The sequence below is a fragment of the Zonotrichia leucophrys genome, chromosome 2 (genome assembly GCF_028769735.1).
Source record: "Zonotrichia leucophrys gambelii isolate GWCS_2022_RI chromosome 2, RI_Zleu_2.0, whole genome shotgun sequence".
Classification (NCBI taxonomy): Eukaryota; Metazoa; Chordata; class Aves; order Passeriformes; family Passerellidae; genus Zonotrichia; species Zonotrichia leucophrys.
In genome coordinates this window covers 9,611,374-9,628,583 of record NC_088171.1, presented here as the reverse complement: position 1 = coordinate 9,628,583, position 17,210 = coordinate 9,611,374, and the positions used below count along the sequence as shown (strand labels likewise).

The window sequence follows — 17,210 nt, the reverse complement described above, 5'->3', positions numbered from 1 at the left end:
AATAACCCTTGCAGCATTGTGAATATCATTACATTTTAAAATTACTGTTATTGGGTTTTTTTTTTAGAAAAAGCCTTTTGAAAATTGGTTTTACTTCAGATTTCCCACTCAGTGTGAATTTGAAGTTCAGTAAGTACAAGCTTATAGAAGTTTCAGAGATTTGAGATGGCAAGACTCAGGCATAAAGGATGGTACAAATCCCTGAATGGACGGCAGGGGTGTGGCAGCACAGACCAAACTCCTGAACACAGGACCTGGAGAATGTAAGGATCCATTCCCAAAGACTTCACTGGATCATATCAACTATAATGTCCTTGAGTTAATTTTTAATTTAAAAATAGAAAGTCATGCTAATATTTTTATTCTAGGAATTTAGGATGTCTTTAATAACATTAATGTTTTTTACTAAAACAGAGTGCTTCAGAAATGCCAGCACGTGCAGAAAACTACAATTTCATCAGCTTGATACTTTCTTTCTCATTTAATAGGAACAGTTATCTCTGTAACTTATGCCATAAATATGACATAAATTGCTATCAATGTCATTTTGGGGGTTTTGAATTATGAGAGAGGAAAGCACTGTGGATACCTGTGGATGCACTGGATAACTGATAGTTATTCATTACTGAAGTTCAGTAAAGGCTTAATAGATTTTTCTTGTCTCAAATTTAAACATAATTTAGGAAGAACTTGAAGATAAAAGGAAAACTTCTCCTTATTTAAGCTTAATCTTCTGACATACTGAAACACTTAATACTATCTAACTAACCTCTGGATATGCTTCTAAGATAAATCTGTATTTTAATAGCAGTGAAACAAGTAATTTCTAAAGTTCAAGCCAATTTAAGAATTTCAGTAAATATTCCAAACCTAATTGATTGAAATGGATGTAGGTGTTCCCAACTGTGAAAAAAGATCAGGATACCATTACCACACACTCTAACTGTTTATTTATTCCCTGTCCAGGAACCTGATTTAGAGGCAATAAAATGCAATCAGTACACAAACCAGAAGCAGGAATCATCTGCTAATGGAACTTTTAATTGAGGAGTGACCACTGACATGAGGTAATTCTTTCCATGCAGAACTCCTTGCAGAGACCTCTATGCACTTTATCACGGTAAACAATCACTAACATATGCATTAAAGAAAATTTAAATACATTATGACCCAATAAATATCACAATCCATCAATAAACACTTTTCCTCCCTAAAGATTTAGAGTTAAAATACCACATTTCAGTAGTCTTTTAGCACTAGACATATATTTACAGGGTTACTACTAACATAGCTATTTGTAATCAAAAGATAATTGGTTTTGTTAAATGCACCAGCACACAAAGGAATTGTCAAGCTGAAGAACTGTGTCAGAAAGTAGATTCAAATTAGTTTACATCTGCATTCATAAATCATGAAATAGCTCCCATAAGGTACCAATTCTGCTCTCTCAGGATTGTGTTTCTGCACTGTAGGTATATCATTAAAGGACCATGCTACTTTCCATGGTGAATTCCTGTTTTGATTCCATATCAGATGATTCAGGATTTTCTGAGGCAAATGATCATCAGCTAACTTGCTCTTAAGTAAAATGCTGAAGCTACAAAGTCATGTGAGAGCTAATTGAAATTAATAAAACCAAGAATTTAATCGATTACCTCCTCTGCATCAGTATCACCAATCCCATACCTACCATTCCAGGTACCAGTAATACCAATTGTGGCTGCAGAACAAACTAATTAAGGGTGTACTGACTTAAATCAAGCCAAAGAGGGTCTAATTAAGATAACAATAAGAAAATTGAAATAGGAGGCTAAAAATCAGAAGGAAAAAACCACCACCCTCCAAGTCAGAGTGGCAGTGCAATGCTTGACACCAAACAATCCAGTATATGAAAAGCCAGTTCTCATTGTAGTTTTCTTGCTTTGTTTTCTTTCCACAAGCTTTTGGTGCATGAATGGCACTCAAGTATGTTATTAGAAGCATCTCCTTGAATGTTTTAATTCCATACATGCAGCTTATTTATAATTAAAGAGTTTAGGATCTGATGCAGATCTTGCTGTGGGAAGACTCCCCTGAATCAATATTTGGATAAGGCCTGAGAATGATTAAGAACTACTTTAGTTTTTGTGCAGACTGGATTCTACAGACACTGCTCAGCTCAGAATTGTACCTTCCACAGAGGCACAATATTCAAAGTTACAAACAGTAACCATAAGGCGTCCTCTCTAATACACAGAAGAATAATCTAATCAAAAATTAGGTCCCATTCATTTATTTGTAGTGTAATAAAATCTTTATTTGATTTACTATTACTCTTCTAAAGCTTCATTTTACTCAAGGACTTAGCATGTATCTATTTTTTTCAATTACATATATTTAGTAACATTTAGATGTGTGCAAAGAGCAGCAGTCTGTTAGATCTTAAATCAGTAAACTACAAAAACTCATACAAAAATAAGCAACTTTGGCTTTCATCAATATAATATCCACAAGTCCATGCAAATTACTGACCTCCTATATGCCATTAAATATTAAAGATCAAATAACAAAACCAAGATTGTATCCACCATCAAAATAATGCTAAAATTTAAAATGAACACATTAGTTTTTCCTCAATCCTTGCTGCTTCCTCTATGAATCTTCTTTACTGGGTTCCACAAAAGAAGGACTCACTTCAAAAACAACTCAAAAGACATTCTGTTCTCCATATTGCTTTCCCAATCACTTCAGGCAGAAGTTGGGTCTTGGCAAAACAAATCTAAATCTTTTCAGAAAACCGTAGTATCTCCCAAGGACTGCAGGTTCTATTGTTTCGAAAAGGGGACTTAACATTTTATTTCAAAAATAGATGTTCTTCAGCAACATGAATGTGTGACTCACAAGTGCTATTTAATATTCTGGAATAAGAGAGGAGGTAGAATTCAGTAAATTCAAAGGCACTGAGTGTATAATACAAAAATCTCTACTGTCAGAGTCACTCTGCTTAACATGCAAAGACAGTCACTGTAAAACAAAATAAATGCAAGAACTAGCAGGTTTATGTCAAAAAGGAAGAAGAGGAAACCATAAAAATTATCATACTAATCTATCTATGGATTTCCTGCCATATTCTTAAACTAATGCAGATACTTCATGAAATTTAAGTAAATTATCCTAAGAATTAGCAGCTTGATGTCAAAGAATTCCAAATGCAAATAATGTCCTTTTCCACCACATCTGTCACAGTAACATCACTGAATAAATGCAAATGTAAACTGGAAATGGAGAAGTATGTTTGGGAGTTTAGGTCAGAACATGGTGAAATTCAGATTTTAATTCACTGTTCTTCTGCCTGGACACTGTTCCTGCCTGAATGGTTAACCAGTGTTTCCCTCTGCTCAGGTTTGCAGCAGACAACTCAAGAACCACCATGGAGAAAACCCTTATTTAATATTCTCAGGTGTTGCTTCCAAATTTTCTTGCTTCATTGCTTCTTGGCAGCCTGTGCCAATTCCACTACACCCCAAACCTGCAGCAGCAGAGTCTGCACATGGGGAGATTTTTAGTGCAGCCAGAACAACAACTACTGCATGTGGAAAGGAAGTGGAACCAAACCAGGAGCCTGCCCACAGCCCAAAACTACCAAGAGAGCAAAAGGATCACATCCATCCTTCTGGGACACCACTTGGGACAGGAAGACTTGACTTTACAGAGAGGACAACAAAGAGGATTTGGGGTTAGAACTCCCCTGCCTGGACACTCAGGCAAAGCCTGGGGCTCAGTCCCAGCTGTGCTTCCAGGGGGCAACAGAGAGGTTCAAGCCTGCAATCCCTCTGGCTGTAGGAGACTCTCACTGCGCGCAGCAAACTGAGCTTTAACTTTTAAGGAAGAGACCGGAAAATGCCTAAAAGGCACCAGTGTTAAGGTAATATTTACATTTCAGAGTAAAGTCACTGACAGTTGAAAATGTAAACTTTGGAAGTGTTTGAGTAGCTGCTGTTTAAGCAAACTCATTTCTGGTTTTTTTAAAGGATGATTTCAGACAACATATGCAATTACATGACCACAAAGTATTATTTCCACAAGACCTTTTGCTTATCCAGTGACTACAAAAGCTGCATGAACATTTTGTACACAGATTTTAATTTCTTCATTAACTAGAAAGATACCCCAAAGTCAGTAATTTATTCAGGATTAAAATTATTTCTATTTTTAGATATACCATTTATCAAGATATGTTTTATATTTTAAGATGTTTCTGCTTCTGAACTGACCAATGAGCAAAGAAGATGCCAAGCTGTTAGAAACCTCCTGAGGAGAAGAAAAACTGAATTAGGTATAACTTCATGGTGCTGAAAGTTAAATGCATTTGGATATTAGTATGAAGTGGTTACCAAGAGACAGAGAATTTCTATAAATTATTATATTTTAATGTATTTGCTTTCTGATAACATTGAAGCCTCTTACGTGAGAGTTTTTGGTGGCAGCACTCTTTGCACACTGATTTCCACAAATAAGAAATTGCTGTGGATGCCTCATTGCTTCCGCTGCATTCTATCTACTTTGTTTGCAAAGGGGCTTTTAATAATTCCCTATTGCTCACAAATAGCCCTGTGCAAAGCATAAAATGGGCACATTTTTGAAAATGGATGAGTGGGTATTCAATCACCTAACCAAGATCACAATACCAGCAGGTTTGGAATATGATGGTCGTGCCTTATCTTTCTGTTTAATTCATCAAGTCTCTGAACACACCACTAAAAAGGTGTCTGTGCACATGGGCAAGGGTAATTATTAAGTAGCACTGTCAGTTCTTACCTTATCTACACATACTGCAAATACAAAAACAATTTATGCTTTCAGAGTGTTAAATAATAGATTTTCTGATTAAAAAAAACCCAAAAAAGTCTACTTGTAGCACTCTGTGAGATAAAACACATTTTGCAACTTCTCTCTCTATGCTAATATCTGAAATTCAGTTACAGAAGGCAATGTGTTGTTTTGACAGAGGAAACTGAAGACTCAAAATTATTATTTTTTAAATAATGCTTCAAACTTACCCTGACAGATGAGCCCTTCCTAGATATACACAGAACACTTTTGGGTTGAAGTAACCCCCTAAACAATACCACAAGCATTTGTTTTCCCACTCCAAAAATTTACACATGCAGAAAGGAAATGAAGCTTGAATATGTAGTATCAGACATAATTACCAACTGTTGTCTTAGTACTGAATCCATCTTGCAACAGGAGTGGGAACATCAGTCAAAGATTATTTATTGAAATGGCTGGTTTGTAATTTCATTGTTTAGGAGATTTGGATATGGCAGTAGCTGGGATGCATTAGCAGGGTATTTGCTTACAAAGCAGCAGTTTGATCTAAATCACTTGACTGGCAACTCCCAAGCACAGCACTGGTTCAACAATTCACTGTTTGCCAACAACATCCCTTGAAACCACTTCCAGCTATACTACAAAGACATCAAAAACCTCATTGAAAGGCAGTAGCAAGATTTTAGCCCCCAAAATACTGCAAACAATTAAATGGGACTTCTACATCTGAAATACCTTCAGTATTAGACAGCTAAGTAGCATTTAATACTTTTTTTTTTTTTCTGAAATGGAATTTGTATTCCAAATTTTGTTTCACAATTATTAGCTTTATAAAAATTATTTCGAGTACTTAGAATGAAATAGCCTCAGTTTTAAACCTGACCATAAAAGAAAATTGAATGTAATTAATGTTTGTAATGGTTTCTGTCTTTGTTCTTCTCCCTCCATTTTTCATCTAGCTCAACGAGCATCTATTAGCCCTTGAACACTCATATCACCAAATTATCAAGCACTAAAACTCAAGAAGTATGCAAAATGTACAAAACCCCAAACAGAATATGTGAAAAGTAATTTGCACGTGCCTCTTAAGTATTTTAAATGCTGATGGCAAATTTTAAATGCTATCAAAAATGGTATGCCTCATACAACTAGTAACTTTAAAACATTCATTTCATGTATTCCAAATGATGGAAATGTAACTGCAGTCATAGTCCTAAAAGTTCCAGGTTGAAAATCACTATATGCAGAGTAGAGCTGGTGAATTCAATCAACTTAACCTTAAGCATGAGGATATACACAGAAGCACACATATGTAAACTTCACCATCCTGCAGCAGGCCTAGATACAGTTTATTAATTATTGCTACCTAACTCAACTGGCAGTCAGGATAACACAAATTTCCTGTACTTCCCAAATATATAATTTATTAAAATCAACCAGAAATTTAGTAGTAACATTCATACCCAATATCTGAAAGTTACGCTCTCAAGTCTGGGAAAAATCTTTGTTTTTTCCCATTCCCTCTTAATTAGAAAAACCCATTACTGCATAATTTCAGTAGTGCTATAGCTTTGTATTCCAGACCACAGGTTTTACCTTTCCAAGCATTCTCCCAAGGAAGTAGTAATGTCGGGCGTAGGAGTCTCCAACCAGCATCTGTGCAGCAGGGTTAGGGTAAAGCAGCCCCTCATTGGTGGTCTTAAAAAAACCCTGGTTAGGGTTAAATCCTGATTTGAGGAGTTCATTCAGAAATTCTCTGAAAATTCCACCACCATCAATGCCAGCTTCATCAAGACCATGTGCATTAAGCAAGTGAACACGAATGCGCTTTTTTAGGTCAGGTTCTGCAGGGAAAGCAGAGAGACAAACTCAAATGCAATTGTCTGCTTCAGTTTTGTATGGATAAAACCACATGTAACTACACACACAAACTATTTATGTTAGCATAAAATTTGAGCTAGTAAACAGTAGCAAAACTCCTATTACTGGCTTGACTTTTGGAATATTCAGTTTGTGAAATGCTCATTTTGTAGAAAAGATATCATCTTAAGAGTCATCAAAAAAAGAAGAGGATAATACCATAGGTAGGGGAAGAAAAAAAAATCCTACAAAATAGGATTTTTTTACAAAATCCTAAAAGAGACCAAGGAATAACTTGAAAATTTTATTTATATAAAATATTGTGAGCACAAGATCACAGATTCACACAAACATGTGATTTAATTCAATGTAGTAAAATTTACAGTACTACATCCCATCATTAAAAAGAGCCCTGCACTATTATCAGACATACTGTACCAAGCAAATCCTGTTCAGTCCATATGTATTTCTCAGCCAAGACTAACAAAGCAGATAATATCTAATGAATTATATAGAAAAATATACAAACTACAATTATTTGGACGAGCAAATGGGAAGAAAAGCACCATAAGAAGAGGGTGTAAAGAGATCATTTGGACTGCAATGATCAGAAAGAATATGGGTGAGAATTACTTCTGTAAAAACAAGGAAATTTAACTTTTAAGAACTTTCACATCTCAGAGCTGATACACCTACAGCATACCAGTCAAATAAGCAAACATGGAACTACATAATAAGAACAATAAAGTTTTGTAACAAGCTGATAACTGCAAACCTACCATTCTCAGGAGAAAGTTTATCATAAGCATCCTCATAAATATAATTTCTTCTGATAGTGACATTAATTCCATCCAAAAATGGCCCATCTCCTTGAACTTCCTGTTTATCAGCATAGATCAATCTTTGAAAAATCTGTTTAAATGAGTGAAAAGAGCAATCATGTCATTGTGCAGATCTAAATATTCAATGAGAGATGGTTATTTATTACTGTTACTGTCCTTTGAGCTGCCTCTGGCACTCACTTTCAAGTTATTTGTCTACTCTCTCACTGAGCTGCAGAAACTTAATACATGACCTATGGAAGAGGAGGAGGGGGACAGAAATGCAAAGAACTTTTCTGTGCTAAAATAACATCCTCAGGGTTTTTTTTCATAAAGAAGCACATATACAGACACTGTGCCAGTGCTTCCAGTTTCCTCTCCCTGACTTTTAGAGTTCTGAAATACAAAGTATTCAAAGACAAACAAAAAAAGTCCCACAAGTATTTCACACAGAAGTTATTCTAAATACTGGTAAATAATTTTTTGTTGCTGTTTGCAATGGTTAGGAACATTCTCAGTAATAAGAAAATAGGCACTAGTTCCCCTTGTATAAGCAGAGAACAAATAATTCAGATTAAAATCATGGATATTACCACTATATTTAAAAAAAAAAAAGAACGAGAGCATCATAAAAATTCAAAACAATTATGCCAGGTGAAGCACAAATTGAATTTCACACTGTCCATTTTCAAGTCTTCACAAGAGGAAACTGCTCCCCTGAAAAGTAACTGCAGCTCACTGTCTTTCTATACCAGGATGTAGCATGGGAGGGGGTTGCCTAATGTAAAATAATATTCCCTCTATCCATCAAGTGTAGGATTACTATATTCTCTCTTGCCATCATTCCCATATTCAATAAATACTATAGCATATTTCCCAAGGGGTATAATCTCCCAGTAATATGTCAGACCATTTTTTAATTCAGAACATGAAGTAACAGTCTGCAGGGATTTTTAAAAACAAAAAAATGACCATGAAAGAGAAAATCTGATCACAGCAAACAAAGGTAGAGTAAGGTCTCAAATCTACTGTTTTTATGTGCAATTGTTGCTAGTGGAGAAGATGTTTTCCAACCAGGAAGATTACAGTACAGACAAAGCAGGAATCTTTCCTAAGGTACACAAGCAGGAAAACAAAAGAAAATAGTCCTAAGCTGCAGAAAGAGAAACAAGGGATGGGCATAAAGAAAAAAGTTCATAATGGGAGGGATTAGGTATTGGAAAAGGTTACATGAGAGTTTGTGAAATCTCCATTTCTGGAGAGAGTCAAAACTCATCTGAACAAGTCCTTGTGCATGCTGACCCAAGTCTGAAGTTATTCTTGTGTGAGGAAGGATGGGGACTAGAGAACCTCCAGAGGTGCCTTCTGGCCTTAATTTTTCTACAGTTTTATAACATCCAGACATGTAGTCACAAGCAACTTTTTTATGTACAGAGCATGAGAATATGCTCATCACCACTCTCCTTCCTGAAGCAGCCCTAGATACAGTTTATTAATTATTGTTACTCAACTCTAGATAGAAAAAATCACCTGGTATTACATCTCATAGAAAAACTCATTTTGGTACTGACTCTGACTCCCTACACAACCCAATGTTCATGGATGTTAGTCCTGAAAATGAGAACTCTAATGCATAACTGAAGCATCTGCAATGACTTCAGACAGAGAAAAACAAGCAAGGCTGACTGAAGCACACACCATGGAAGCAGCATCACCAGAGGCAAAGTGACCAAAGTATGGCCTAAGGAGGTGACAACCAAGGCACTGCTACAAATTGGATTCATTTCCTCCCACAGACTGAAGGGTGCACCTTAATGTGCCTTAAGGTTGAATGGGAAAACACTGCCTGGGGCCAGAAAGCTCCAGAGCCTACCATGGAACTGGACTCTGCAATTGCTGGTTAGAGCATCTGTCATCTGGTGAGTCAAGGTAAAAGTGGCATGAGAAGTCCAAAAATGAAAGGGCACATGGAAATGCCCCACTGAGCTTATCACATTAAATTACAGAGCAATAGACAGCAACTGACCAAAAGGGGGAAAAAAAAACCCTTATTATGGCCATGGTATTTTCTTCCCTTATTGCAACTTGCTCTGTAGAGGCACTGGCAGACTCCAAGGAATGCTGACTCCCACTGTTACACAAAAAGGACTGTACACACTTGTTCCAAAACACAGTGTAACAGCATCTCCTCTCTGAACTACAGAGCTTCATCCTCATCTCCAAGCTCTCATGCCATTGTTACTTCAGTTTTTGTGATAAAAGCACACAAGGTTCTATGAATTCCAATTCCAAAAGAAGCTTTATGAATTCCAAAAACATAACATGTATGCATCTCAACACAGCTTTAAGAATTCCAGAGGCTGGAAGGCAGTGACTAAGTCATGATACAGAGACCCCTGCTCGAGATCAGTTCCTATCATTCCCTGTAATCCTGGTGTGCCATTGCCATACAGTAATAAGATGTTTTGTTGGAACAACTGTTTCATAGAAGCCTGAGAAAAAAAAAATCACACATTTCTACCAAAGTTGCCTCTGTGTTTTGACAAATAAAGACTGACTTTCCCTATTGAATTACTCTTAATTCCTTTGATGGTGTCTTTAAAAGTAACATTTCCAAGAAAATTTAGGGAGCAGTTTTGAAATAATTAATATTTTTGAAAACTAAGCCAGTTTTAAAAAAATATGCTTAACAGAAAAAAAAGCTTTAAGAATATTAATGATGCAAACTGAAATAGATAATGGAACTAACAATTACATCTATAAAATCTCAAAACCATTCATAAGCAAATCCAATCAATCAAGTACAACAATCTTGCAAGTTTAAAGTATACACTCTAGTAAAGTTCAGCTACTCAGCTATGAATGCAGGAACTCAATCTGTAGGTGTTGATTTCCCAGAATGGAGATCCATGATCTCATGTGGGCACACGAGTGCTGCTGAGTCCCCAGCTGTGGCCCTGCACTCTGGCACAGCACACAACGGCCGGGGCTGTGCCACCACAAGAGGGTGCCACAAGGTAGAGCCATCTCTGAGCCAGGACTGCAAACTGCTCTCAGCTGCCTCAGAATAAATGTTCCTAACTTTAATGCAAATATTATTAAGGGCAACAGGAAAGTAAAAGAGAAGTCAGTAACTTCAAATGTTCAGCTGCTGCATGAATACTGCAGAAAAACAGAGCAGAGTGCCATATCCTTCTGTAGGGAATCCATCCAGTTTCTACTTCACTAAGTGCTCTTTTTACACTTACTCAAAACAAAAAACACCAATTGCATATTAAGTTAGAAATTAGGTACCTTTACTCTTTCTTCAAAAGGAACTACAAAAGGTAGCTCTGTCAGAATTGCAAGTTGTCGTTCTTCAGATACAGAAAGAGGTGCTGGCTCCAAACCCACTTAAAACAGAAATAACAATTTTTAAAATTTTGGAAAGAACATTTTTTTAAAACAATTTCTTTTGTATCAATCTACTTTGTATAAAAACACATACATTAAAATAGTTTATTTACTACATACTCACTCAAAGCCTTACCTTTCCTTAAACATTAGTTGCTACAGGCAAACTGAAATATAAGTAGTGAAAATATACAAAACCAAAATGCATATAAAAATATGTACTTCTGTACCTCTATTTTTATTCAGAAAAAAAATCTCCTTATTGACATTTAAGCTTAGGAAAAAATGCATGACAGAAGACAATTAGTAACTGATGATTTAGAATTTTCATTGCAGGAATAGACAATATTCCTATTCTCATGTTCAGAATAGTTTACAGTTACTGTGCTTTCAACTACATATTTTAATTTCAATCAAGTCATTTTTGGTAAAAACTTTAAGAATTAAACCAAATCTAAGGAAACCAACAGAAAGATAACTTTTATTTCAGTGAGTTTTCTCCCCTAACAGTAAAGTCACAGAGACCACATTAAATCCCAGTGACTGCAGAAACAATGAAAACACCATCACGAACATGTATAATGTATTTAAGATAAAAATCTTGGAGAAGAATCCAAGAAGCCACAGCAGAGAGACTCATTCATGCAGTTCCCAAACTACTGTGCAGCTCCTTTGAACTCACAGGGTATTTCTAGGAAACAACTGAACTTTTGGTGATGCACCGTAGAAATGACAATCCTGCTCTAACTTTGTGGGAGGAAACCCAGCTGGTGAGCACATACCTGACTGTAAATCAATTAAGTGCAGTCAGTATTGCTCACTGATGAGCCACTGTGGCCAAAGGTCCACCTGACTCCAGTCTACAGAGGTAACAACACCCACAGTTCCTTGCTTGTTTCATTCTCATGTTTAATAATCACCTCTGAAAAAAGACTCCAGTCTGAACACATAGAGTGCATTACAAAATAAGTAAATGCTTCATGTCACTACCCTGTCTATAAGTTTTTAATTACAGTTTCAAGGTTTTTTCTTTGGCTTCTACCCATGGTGACAAGCATCTTCTGCAATCTTCTGGACTGAACACTTCAATGTTCTTTTTTATTTCTTTTTTATATCCTCAAAGCACGTGAGTAGGGATATTTTAAGGACCAATTTAATAGGATATGACCCTAAACATCACTAATCTTGATATATATTCATTGGGAGCAGGTTTCAACATTGCAAGCCTTTGGAATTTCTGACAAAATGCTGATTTGTGATTATCTTTAGTTTACTTAGTAAACATTTTTAATTAAAGTCAATGTATGAAGCCTATTAAGCTAACAGTTAAAATCATTTTAAATGAAAAGTGCATGTACAGCAAAGGTAAACTACTACATGACTTCGACAGTTCAATTATTTCAGTCAATTAGTCAATTTTATCTGCATTTCTCCATCACAGCTTCTTTCTTTAGAGAGAAATATGGGATGGAGTCATCAATACAGAGGGCATTTAGAACTCACAAGTCTGCCATTTAAGTAAATGAAAAAGCACAAATAAACATGGCCATATGTGATTCAGCAGTACTTTCATGCTAATTGGCTTTAACCCATATGGAGTCAAGAGGGATTTAACAAGTCATGTGCACAAGGTTACCTGCTTGTTTTCACACATTCATGTTGGCTGCACTCTCTTTTTAGCCTGACTTTGTATGAAAACAAGGTTTACATGAACACACTGTGCCATCTTTCCTCCAACACACCTCTTGAGTTCATCAGCCAAACTTCAACTTTGACAGAGAATAGGAAATTCGAAAATACCAAATACTGTGAAAATTTTCACAGGCCAGAGAGGAGAAATTCCTTCAGCAACAGCCAGGAGAGCAGTGCTCAGTGTGCCAGCCAGGAAAAGGAGGGCACACAGCTGCTCACACCTGCACAGCACAGGCATTCCTCATCCCCCAAGTGCCCACAGCAGGAGAGGCATGAAATGGAGAGAAGTGGAGGCAGCTGGAGAAGGAAAACCTCAATGTAGTGTAGGTGTGAGGGCAAGGAGAGCAGGAGAATGTGGAAGTGATAAATGTGGAATAGGTTTGGCAGTGGAGAACATCCAGACAGTATAAACAGCTGTGGAGAGTCATGCAGGTCAGTGAAAGAAACAAGGATTGCTGATGTGGAGAAGCAGTGACTTCCAAAGAAAGAAACCAACTGGAAAAATATATAATCAATAATTCTCAGCAGTACTTGAAGTGAGCCAACTAGTTATTATCTGGCAACTACACTAATAAGGTAATCAAAATTAACTTTTACCATTGTAGCTACTCAAATAAAAATTATCACCAGAAGTCTTTAGGCTTCCACCCTGGCCAAAACTCTTAATTCTGTACAACCCTACAGCAGCATTCAAAGGCCACAGTCCCTCCATGATCTACTGGATCTGGCTAAACTAACTCAAGCAGATTGCATCATCCTGAAAGAGAGCAAGGACTCTTGCAGATGAGTCATTTTGCTGCTTAAAGGCCCCATTTTAAATTCATTATTAATTCCGCACAAGTGCCAGTGATTTAATGATTATTTTACCTGATCACAGAGAGGTAAAATTCTAGAATAGTGAAGCTGAAAAGGTATGAAAAGCTGGAAGAAACCGACTGTCTACATGAGAAAGCATACTGGAACAATCTGGTGTAAATTTACCCTGATTGCTAAATTTGTCCCATTCTCTAATCTTTCTCTGCAAGCTCCATAAAATCCTGGTATTTTGACTACTTCAGAGGTTTACATTTCTGCCTTATCTAATTAGACACAATATTTATAAACAGAAATTAATGTTTACCATACAAAGCCTGTTTGTTGCAGTTTAATACAGAACAAAAATACTTCTTTAGAGTATACAGTAAAAGCAAGATCTCAATGCTTTACATCTTCTGTACAATTCAACTGCCTTTTATACAAATTAATACATTATTTTAAGAACACATCATTTCTCCACCTCATCAATGCCAGTGGTAGCTTGGGCAAAGAAATTATTAAATTAAATAACATTACATATTATAAAGATTTACACACATACATACAAGTACACAATCTTAAAAACTATCTTAACCAAAATTATGAAAGATTGTCTTGCTTTTGGCTAGCAAGATTTTGCTACAAAATACTCAACTGCATTCTAGAGAAGACATTTCTTTGCATAAGGCAATCTCTTATTTTGACTTAGCAAAGCTGCAATTGCATGGACAGTGTCTTACCATCCAGAGTGGACTGCAGGGGTCCTATTCTCCCCATCCTCCTGACTCTCCACACATGTCTGGCCGATGGCACGTACAGCTGTGTGACCTCACAAATGAACAGGATTTCACAGTTAAACAGGACTAATTACACATCATCATTTACTGCTGCAGACTAAATACACAGAGCTGTCACATGCAGGAGTGTGTCTGAATGCCTCAATTCACAGAATTCACAGAATCACACAGAAGAGATCTTAAAGATCGTTGAGTCCAATCCAGCCCCAACACCTCAACTAAACCCTGGCACCCAGTGCCACATCCAGGCTTTGTTAAACACATCCAGGATGGGGACTCCACCACCTCCCTGGGCAGCCATTCCAGAACTTTATCACCCTTTCCATAAAAACCTTTTTCCAACCTATATTTCCTTTGACACATCTTGAGACATCTTCATTTCTGCTGATCCCTCCTTACACTTGTGCCTTACAGGAGTGCTGCACAATTAACAACAGTACAATATAAATGCCCTGTATTTAAAAATATCACACAATGTTACATTCAGTTCTGGTATTTAGGACACTAGAGAAGCCAAATTTGAAGTTTGAGATATCAAATATTCTGTTTATTTTGCACTGAGCATGTGTCATGATTCAAAGGAATCTAGTCCACAGCAGGTATTATTTTTTCTTTTGCACACATATACTCACTTTTTGAGATCAATGTCATTTTTTTCAAAAGCTCTTAGAAAAATAAAGTCATTTCTAGGTGAGGTAAGTACAGAAAATGCTGCTGAATTTTCTTTTATTTTAGAAGAGAATTTTCCCCACTATAGAGCAATTATTTAATTTAGCATTTTTACTATGAGAAGATGCAACTATGTGCTACCAGATTCCCCCTTCTCCTCTGCTATAAATGCAATGTTTACACTCTTGCACTGTGGGGCAAGTTCTCCTTTACTGATTGGAAATGTGCTTTAACATACAAGTTTCTTAACAGAGGCAAGACTCTTACATTAGAGAAAAGCAACATTATTCCACATTTTAAACCATACAATCTGTGCAACAGCAACATCACCAATACTGTCAGGAATCAAACACCTGACCACTGAAAATTTGGCACCAGCAGGGCTTTGTGGAAAAGGACATGACTCTTACCTTATCTGCTTTAATGTTTTCTTGTTCTGACAGCCAGTGATTTGGTGGACAGAAATTTCTCCTTGTATCTCTAGATTTCAACATTTTCACTAAGTTTGTGATGACCTAGGTGTCAGAAACACACACATTCAGAATACACTAAGCATTGTGAATGAAATTAAATAATTCGCAAAGCAAAAGTTTTTTTTTAAAAATCAGTAACATATAAAATTGCCATTTATTTTTTTTAACTCACAAAAACTTGCTGTTAGAGTTAAATTAAGTAATGAAATTAAGTAATCATGGTTCACCTGCAAGACATCAAAAAACTTGGCTTATCAACATGTCATTCCAAAATCTAGGAACTAGCACTACATAGGATTTAGCAGTACTGCACACCTGAAGTGCTGCATGCCAGTTCAAGGAAGCCCAAACAAATCATTATCAACATTAAACACCTTATTTAAAGAAAATAACACCAAATCAAGTATCCAATGATTTGTATATAATGTATATTAGGTATGTATATAATGTTCTTTTATCTTCCTAGCAAAATTGAGAGGCTGAGAAAAATTGTTATCATGGCATCTTTGCAATTTTAGTGTTTTTCCTGGCCATTTTCTCCAATCCAGAAAAAAAAAAAGTAAAAAGTAGAGAAACCAAGCTAACAAATTCTCCCCCTCAAGCAGAGCTGCCATACTCAGCTGCATGCCTTCTGTCCAAAGCTGAATCAAGTTCACCCACCACTACATAAAACATAATTAAGTGGAATCAATACAATAGTAAATTACTAAGCTAAAAAGACATTATCACTGCTACAATGATCAGCCATCTGTTTGGCAAACTCAAAGTACAGCACTTGAAAAATGAGTAAGAAAAGTGTACACAGGGTTTTTCATAGAAAAAATCTTGCTAAATACAGTCTTAATAGACAGGTGCCAACAGTAACAAAGTTCAATGGGCCTTCCAAAGGATTCTGGGTCTAGATGCTACACAAAAGAGCTTTTAACATCCAGTTTCTAAGGTAATGTCTTTATTCAAGACAGAACAAAGAATGCTATTAAGTGAACTGTCTGATTGCATGGGAATTTTCATCACCTTTCCCTTATAAAATTCAGTGCAGGTTACACAAATCACTGAAGCTCTCAGATCCCATTATCACTAAGTGAGGCAAATGTTTTTTAAAATGAAAATAAAATCAGAAAAGACTATCTGAAAACACATTATTTTACAAGCAGCTAAAGAAACCTTAAAGGAAGCTGAATCAGATCAGGTGAAATTGGAGTTTCTCCTGCAGAATGTATTGGTACTGAGAACACCAACCCAGCTGCCACCCACACTCTGCATTCCCTGTAAAATTTTTCCTAAGTATGTATTCCATGGAAAGGGAAGATGTACTGCAATAAAAATATTAAAATGGAGATTTCTTTCCAATAAAGTATCCAGTGCAAGCAGCATTTAAAACTAAAATTCAGCAAAATTCAGCAAAATTTCACAGGATTAACTCAAGATGGTGAAATAAGTCTTCTGTTGAACAAAGTTATGAGTATATGAAAATGGATTTAAGATTTTCTATGGAATCTGTATAGTTGACTACACTATCATTCTACAAAGCCAAAAAGGGAGACTTCTGTTGCATGAAGACATTTTCACATGTAAATCTTACCAAAGACCTCCAATCTGTTAGCAAATATGCACATCATTATCAGCAGCCTCACTGTTTCCAGATTTACCATTATATAATATATTAAATAATAATAATAAACATATATATTTATATATAATTTAATTCACTTCATATATACACATATGTATTTTATTAGACACCAGAGGTATTGAAAATACACAAAAGTAAGGAGTTAGAAGAAAAAAGAGAAATTAAAAGCACAGATGATAAGGAAGGAATGTGCTTTTTTCTACCAGCAGCTTGCAAAAGCTTTAGCAAAGATAAATCCCATATATTTGATATATATTTGACACAG

The 17,210-nt window shown here is 36.1% G+C and overlaps 1 protein-coding gene across 2 annotated transcripts in view; it reads right to left on the bottom strand.

Moving 5' to 3' along the window:
* The window catches only part of UBE3C (ubiquitin protein ligase E3C), a 77,955-nt gene that overhangs the window by 22,957 nt on the left and 37,788 nt on the right, over nucleotides 1-17,210 (bottom strand). For both annotated transcript variants that reach the window (XM_064703900.1, XM_064703901.1), the window contains 5 exons: nucleotides 15,250-15,354; nucleotides 14,114-14,201; nucleotides 10,788-10,885; nucleotides 7,452-7,584; nucleotides 6,409-6,656 (listed from right to left, as the gene is read on the bottom strand). In XM_064703900.1, the coding sequence (XP_064559970.1) occupies nucleotides 6,409-6,656; nucleotides 7,452-7,584; nucleotides 10,788-10,885; nucleotides 14,114-14,201; nucleotides 15,250-15,354 (672 nt within the window). The remainder of the gene's footprint in view (nucleotides 1-6,408; nucleotides 6,657-7,451; nucleotides 7,585-10,787; nucleotides 10,886-14,113; nucleotides 14,202-15,249; nucleotides 15,355-17,210) is intronic.